This window comes from Chenopodium quinoa, unplaced genomic scaffold, assembly GCF_001683475.1.
Source record: "Chenopodium quinoa cultivar QQ74 unplaced genomic scaffold, ASM168347v1, whole genome shotgun sequence".
Taxonomy (NCBI): Eukaryota; Viridiplantae; Streptophyta; class Magnoliopsida; order Caryophyllales; family Amaranthaceae; genus Chenopodium; species Chenopodium quinoa.
This window is the reverse complement of record NW_018744268.1, coordinates 3,116,959-3,124,201: the sequence shown is the minus strand read 5'-3', so window position 1 is coordinate 3,124,201 and position 7,243 is coordinate 3,116,959. Positions and strand designations below refer to the sequence as shown.

General features: G+C 48.0%; 1 protein-coding gene across 1 annotated transcript; it reads left to right on the top strand.

The window, feature by feature from the left end:
• The first annotated feature begins 3,650 nt into the window (after nucleotides 1–3,650).
• On the top strand, nucleotides 3,651–6,050 carry LOC110694842 (translation initiation factor IF-2-like). The gene is made up of 4 exons (XM_021872006.1): nucleotides 3,651–3,834; nucleotides 4,653–4,756; nucleotides 4,840–4,995; nucleotides 5,601–6,050. The coding sequence occupies exons 1-4, from the start codon at nucleotides 3,651–3,653 to the stop codon at nucleotides 6,048–6,050; spliced, it is 894 nt and encodes a 297-aa protein (XP_021727698.1).
• The last annotated feature ends 1,193 nt before the right edge of the window (nucleotides 6,051–7,243 follow it).

The following is a 7,243-nucleotide window of genomic DNA, read 5'->3' as shown; positions in this document are numbered from 1 at the left end:
AGGTCATGCTAAACCCAAAAAAGTGTGTCTTTGGTGTTGAGTCTGGGAAGTTTCTCGGATTTTTTATTGACCAAAGGGGAATAGAGGCCAACCTTGAGAAAATACAGGCGGTAATCGACATGCAGTCGCCCCGTACTGTGAAGGAAGTGCAAAAGTTAACAGGTTGCTTGGCGGCCTTGGGGAGATTCCTCAGTCGATCAGGTGACAAGTGTCTCTACTTCTTCCAGGCAATAAAAAAGAAGACCAACTCTGAATGGGGGGACGATGCAGAGGCGACCTTTCAAAAGCTGAAAACTCATCTGCACTCTTTGTCGAGGCTTGTTAGCCCTTTGCCCAAAGAGAAGCTCTTCATGGATTTAGCCGTCTCTGATCATGCCCTCAGTGCCGTTCTCTTAGCTGAAAGAGATGGCATCCAGCTCCCGGTGTATTTCATTAGCCATGTTCTTAGGAACGCAGAGCTTCGGTACCCCATGGTTGAAAAATTTGGCCTTACCCTTTATATGGCCATCGTGAAGCTAAAATCCTACTTCTTAGCGCATGCGGTAGAGGTCTATACTGACCAACCGATCAAGCAGCCGCTCACAACCTTGGAGTCTTCTGGACGAATGCTTAAATGGGCGATTGAAATGAAAGGATTAGAAATCACTTACGAACCAAGGAAGGCAATAAAGGGGCAAGCATTCGCCAACTTTATTGTTGAAATGACAAGTCCGGTTGCATCGGACAATACTAACCAGGTTTGGAAAGTGTATGTGGACGGGAGCTCCACTACGAACGGCTGCAGTGTAGGGATTATCTGTCAATATTTTGAGGGAGATAAGTACTAATATGCATTGCGGTTCAAGTTCCAGGTCTCTAACAATGAGGCCGAATATGAGGCCCCGCTAGCTGGCATTCGGTATTGCAAGGTGGCAGGGGCAAAGAAAATTGACGCCTGCTCTGATTCTCAATTGGTCGTACTCCAGGTCAATTGAATATACGAGGCCACTCATCCGGCCATGATAAAATATTTGCAGGTGGTCAAAGATGAAGTCGGGACACTTGAGGAGTTCCATCTAACTCAAGTGCCCAGATCTTCAAACAATCAGGCGGATGCCCGGTCAAAATTGGCATCATCCGCCTCCTGTGAAACGCCTCGGTCAGTTTTCTGGGAGGTCATGGAAAAGAGAAGTATATCTAATGAAGACCCCATTGGAATTCTTGACCGAAGCTCTACTTGGATGGACAACATCCGGGCCTATCTTGCAGACGGCACGCTCCCTGATTCACCCAAGGAGGCGGCTGTTCTGAAGAAGAAAGCGGCAAACTTCGAGCTGAGACAAGGAGAACTCTTCAAAACTGGTTTTTTGAAACCCCTGTTGAAGTGTGTTACCCCAGAGAAGGGTAAAGAAGTCCTCGAAGATTTTCATGCGGGTTTCTGCGCCTCACATATAGGCGGAAGGTCCCTAGCTGCCAAGGCCAGGCGGCTCTATTTCTGGCCTACTCTGGAGTCGGATGCCATGGAAATGGTCATAAATTGTGACAAGTGCCAAAAGTTTGGCAAGCTCATCCATCGTCCTGCCACAGACCTGACGACCAACCACAGCCCAATACCCTTTGCCAAATGGGGCATGGACATACTTGGGCCTTACGTAGCAGCACCAGGCGGCAAGCGCTACATATTGGTAGCTGTGGATTACTTTACCAAGTGGGTAGAGGCGGAGGCGGTAAAAAACATCAAGACTAAAGATGTTATCTCCTTCATATGGAGGAATGTTATCACTCGTTTTGGGGTGCCTATGTCTATGGTTTTTGACAACGGACCTGAGTTTGAGACGCCTCAGCTCAAGACTTGGTTGGGAGACCAAGGGGTCTTAAGTTTCTTTGCATCAGTCGGCCGGCCCCAAGCAAACGACCAAGTCAAAGCCTTCAACAAGTTAATCTCAGACGGGATCAAAAAGAAAATAGAGAGGGCTGGTGGACTTTGGGCGGATGAATTACCACACGTCCTCTGGGCCATCAAAAAAACCGCCAAAGGGGCAACTGGAGAAACCCCATTCCTCATGGTGTATGGTGCAGAAGCTGTCCTGCCCATCGAACACTATGAGCCAACTCTTCGAGTCATGTTATATGACGAAGAGGTAAACTGGGAGGCCATGCGGCTGGCATTGGACTCACTCCCAGAGCGCAGGGGCAATGCTGCCTTGCGCCATGAGATTTACCGTCTGAGAATGACTCGGGCCTACAAGTACACAAGCGTCCTCTCAAAGTGGGGGACTTTGTGTTACGGAAAATTGAGGCAGTCGGTAGGGCGAATGAGCAGGGAAAGCTAACCCCAAATTGGGAAGGCCCCTATCGAATCTATGATGAATTAAGAGACGACACCTACCGAATGGAAGAACCAGACGACAGGTGGCTTCCTAGAACTTGGAATGTAGACAACTCAAAAAGGTACTACTTCTAAGAATTTTTGTAAATACTTCAAAGTTATGATTAATGAGAATATGTCTTCATTTCCCAAACTTGTCTTCTTGCTAAATTTTGTAAATTATGCTAGCTGTTTTGGGTGTTTTTGTCCCTCAGGAAAGTTACAACACGAAGACTGATCCGGAGTGAGCTATACCTGCAAAACAAACGGAGACACCGGTTGGGTGGTGCTCCGCCTCCGACGCACAAGTTAGAAACTTGAAGAGAGAGAATAAAGTGCGGAAATTTAGGTGGGTATCTGTTCGGATTCTAAGTTCAGGTCGTTCTCTGATGTAAGAGAATACTGTTGTAATAAATGGTAAAACGTGCCCTCAAAAAGAGGGACATCTCCCTATTTATAAGGACTTTGGGATTTGTGCCCCTGATTAGGTCACTGAACCCTAATCATTGGTGGGCTGTGCCGTTTTATGACTTTCTCGGGATTTGGGCCTGAAGGCCACCTCTTTCCCTTAATTTCTGGAGTGACACGTGTCAAGCAGGGATTGGTCTACTTTGGACAATCCTGAGGCTGACACGTGTCATCCTCTGATTGAACCACGTGGCGGGGTAAAATTACCCTAAACATTTGCCCCTCTTAAATGTGACGCGGCACGCCATGTGGCATCTGTGACACGTGTCACGCTCCGATTGGTGGTAATTTTACCATTAAAGAGTAACCGTTCACCTTCCGAGTAAATTACGAGAATGTCCCCATATTTACCCTATATATATAGCCATTTTACCCTCATAATTTTGTACGTTTACAAAAATTTTCTAGAGAGAACTTTGAGAGAGTAGAAGTCATCCGTTTGAGTCAGGCGCAAGTAAGAAAGTTTGTTCTCCATCAACCCAGCCGGACCCGCCTATCTTCAGATATCACATCCAAAGGTACCGTCTCTACCTCTCTCAGCTCTTTTTCTTTTTTCACCGCTTGTACATATTTCTTGCAATAAATGGATGCATCACCAACACACACGGCATAGCCTAGGTTAGAGTCCAGCCGGTCACCAGGGACGGCTGAGTCTAGGACTGGGAGTGCCGTCTCGGAGTGTTGGGACCACCCTTTGCCTTGGATTCCGACCAGTTACGTGTCTGTGCAGGACACAATGGCTCGGATAATGCAGACGACAACTGATCCAAATTACAAAAGCGAAGGCTCAAGCGGCCAAACGCCTGAGGGAGAAACGTCTTTTTAGGGAGATCAGATGGCTCTAGAGAGATCCCCTCCGCGCGCCCCCTCAACTCCCAGTGACTCCTTCTTGGAGGAATGTGACCAAGGCGGCAATGAGGCCGTCTCTGTCCCCTTGACCCAAAATGAGGAGGAGACGGAGAGTGACAGCTCCGCCTCTACCTCTGAGAGCAGTGACGATTTACCCCCGCTTCAGGATAGTGAGGAAGAAAGGAAAAAATGGAGGGAGAAGGATGATCCCTTCAACATTCACGTCTCCTCCAAGGACCGGATCCAAATGGAGGAAAACTTGAAGAATTTTACTCAAATGCACCCGCTAGGGGACGGGTATAGGATCCGGGTGCCGCATGAGAATGGCATCATCGCCTGGGAGGACGATCAAGAGAGCGCCAACAACTATTTTGGATGTTATGAGGCGGAGTTTGAGAGGCTACGGCCTCGGAGTCTGGAAACTTACCCCCAACTCTTGGACGAACATTTTGGGGTATGTTGCCGCCTGCGAGTTCCAGGGGCTTAACCCCGGCTGGGAGGCTTTTTCTAGTATGCATTATCTTAGCAGAAGCCCATGTGGCTGGAGGGCGTGGTATACTCTAACCACGCATCCCCAATACATGATGACCTTGGAAAAGGTCTCTAAATTCGACAGCTGGAAACACAGGTTCTACTTGATGTCAGCTCCAAGCAGACGGGAGAATTATGAATTCCGTCTGTACAATAAGAAGCCCGACTTGCTGGGCCGGAAGTGTGCTCTTCCTTGGATCCCAGAGGATGATTTTGACAAGATCATTGAGGCAGACTTTTTTGGCCTCACAGACGCAACCTTGTCAACCGGGGAAACAATAAAGGTCCCCAAGAACTGGATCCCAAAAAGCGCCTGGTTCAGGGACGAGTGTTTCCTAACTGACTGTGGGCTAGGGCACATGTTTACCAAACGTATGCGCTTGAGTTTATATCCGTCTGTAGTGCTTTTGTACCAGATTTGATTTATGATACTAATCAGTCTCGTTCTTTTTTGCAGAAGAAGCTTTAAACATGTTGACAACAGAGAAGACTCCCCAGCGATCCTCCGCACTCATCCGCAAACAGCTTGCGAAAAAAGCTGCGGCTGAGGTCAAGGCCAAGGTAATAAACGTCTGTCCCTTTCTTCATTTGGTCTTAAAGACTATTTTTCCCGGATGCTGACTTTAATTTGGTTATTGTTGCAGGGGGGAGAGGTTGGAAAGGCGTTTAAGAAGCAACTCAAACGGGCTAGGGAGGAGACCCCCTCCATTCTCCACAAATCGAAGAAATCCACCTCCGCCTCAACTCCTGGCGCCTCAGCCGGGAAACAACAATTACGGATAGCGGGGCGGATCGAGAGGGTGGGCGGCAGCTTGGGTCTCGACCTCGTTAACCCCGTAACAGAGACCGGGGGGGTTCACCACGCCTGCAAGCGGTTCCCGCTTGGCTAGCTATGAAGGTAAGAACCCTTTTGAATCCCTGCTTGAGTTGGGGTGGCCTTTGCGGGTGAAATCCCACTCTCAACAGACATCATCTTCAGACGGTCGGCAACGAATAGGAGCTGCCTTAGTTTCGCACTCACCACGTATTGATTGTGGTGCAGATCAATCTCCCCGCTGGCCAGACGTCCAGAAGCATGCCAAGGCCATGCTTGACGCCGTCCGGAAGAGGGATAAAGACATTATCCCTGGGATAGAGACGTTCAATTTGGAATGCATTCTATCCCTTCTGGCTGAGGTAAGAAACCTGCCAATTTTATTTTTTCCAAGTGTTTTATCCCGCCTGCAATACTCATACCGCTTGCTTTTTTGCAGGCTATGCTGCGAGTGGACGGGCTCAAACGTCCTTATTCCCGCAAACAGGAAGAGGTAAAAAGGCCAAGAAGTCCGCCATAGACGCTGATAATATTGCTTTACACTCAACTATCGTAAATGAACTTAAAACTAAAGCAATAATAATGACACAGGCGTCCAGAATCCAGCAGCTGGAGGCGGATCTAGAGACAGCCAAACAGCGAGAAAGTGATGCTGAGACAGCCCAGAAGAAGGCAGAGGAGGCCCGGGAGAAGGCGGATGAGGGCGCCAAAAAGGCTGATGAGGCGCTCAAGAAGGCCCAGGCGGACCTTGGCACACTTCAGGGTGTTTCTGAAGCGAACACCAAACTGAAGGCCAAGGTTGAGAAGCTAGAGAAGGAGGCTGCTCAGGCTCAGAAGAACTTTGCAGTAACCCTGGAGGCGGAGCAGAACCGCCTAGTTGCTGAAAGTGACGCTGACAATGACGCCCGTATGAAGATCGCCTGGGCTGCTTTTTACCCAAACGCGGATTACAACGTCTGGGCACTGGCTCACAGCTATGCCGAGTACGTGGTGTACTTAAGGGATAGAGGCGAGCCAGAGCCTGACTCTTTTGAAGCCTGAGTCAACTCCAACAACGAGCCTTCCGCGCCTCAGCTACCTGGTCCGGGTGAAGCACAAGATATACCCTTAGATGACGAGGACGAGGACCAGGAGGCACCGTCTGCAGGCAAGAAGTGACCTTTCAGCGGCAGCATGCCAATCTCTATTTTTTATCTTTTTCTTTTATTTATTCAGCGGAAGTATGCCAAAACTTGTTTTTTTCGGCCTGCGTGCCAAGTATATTTGTATTTACCGGCTAAGGAGTCGGGTTAATTGACAATTTCTCTTTCTCCCAGACGAGGTCCGGTTAACATTTAATCCACTACAACCGTTTGGTTGGGTGGACTTCTATGAAATGCACCGACTGAGTCATTTTTGATCATTTTGCGTCTGAATTTTAATTTTTCATTTTTGCCGAACTTATCAAAAGCATGCGGCGATTTTTTGCCTAACTAATCAATAGTCCGGTTGTCCTTGCCCCTGAACGGCTGTGTGATTGGTTTCAAGTGGAGTTGGTTGATTGTCTTGGAAACGTCTGATGCTGCAAAGAGCATGATACGTTTTGTAAGTCAATCAATCACATTAGTGATTGCCCCAAACCAAGTGCACAGCCGTTCACCAACAGGTGTTTCCGTTACTACCCAGGCGGCGTTTTGTTCGTCTTGGTAGTGATTTCATAGCCATTGAACAACTCTTTTGCCCTAATTGGGATAGAGAGTGCAATTTTGGAATAAATAACCTAAGTGAGAACTTCAGCCGGAAACCGATTGATGCCCCAGGGCATCCGGTATTTGGTAACTTGATTGTTCATCACAGATCATTCTGGTCAGACAGCTATGAGTTGACCAATTCGGTCGTTCAATTTTTGTCGTCTGCATGAGTACGTAGAACCGACAAATAGTCTGTTCTCTGCGATGATTGCACCCGGAGGGGTGTTTCCGGACGCCTTTGTCCATGCTGGGACAGGCGATTTTATAAAATGAGCAACCATCTGGCCAATTCAGCTTTTGGTCTTGTTTAGGACCGGTTGTATAGCTACTAAGCGTTTTTGTGCTTAGTTTTTAATCGGAGCATTGGCCGATTTACACCAAGTGTCGAACTTAGTTGTTTAAACAAACGAGTCTGTCTGGGTATTACCCAGACGGACAGGCAATTATTGAATCATACCAAGTATCAAACTTAGGTAAATGAAAAATCCGTCTGAGTATTACCCA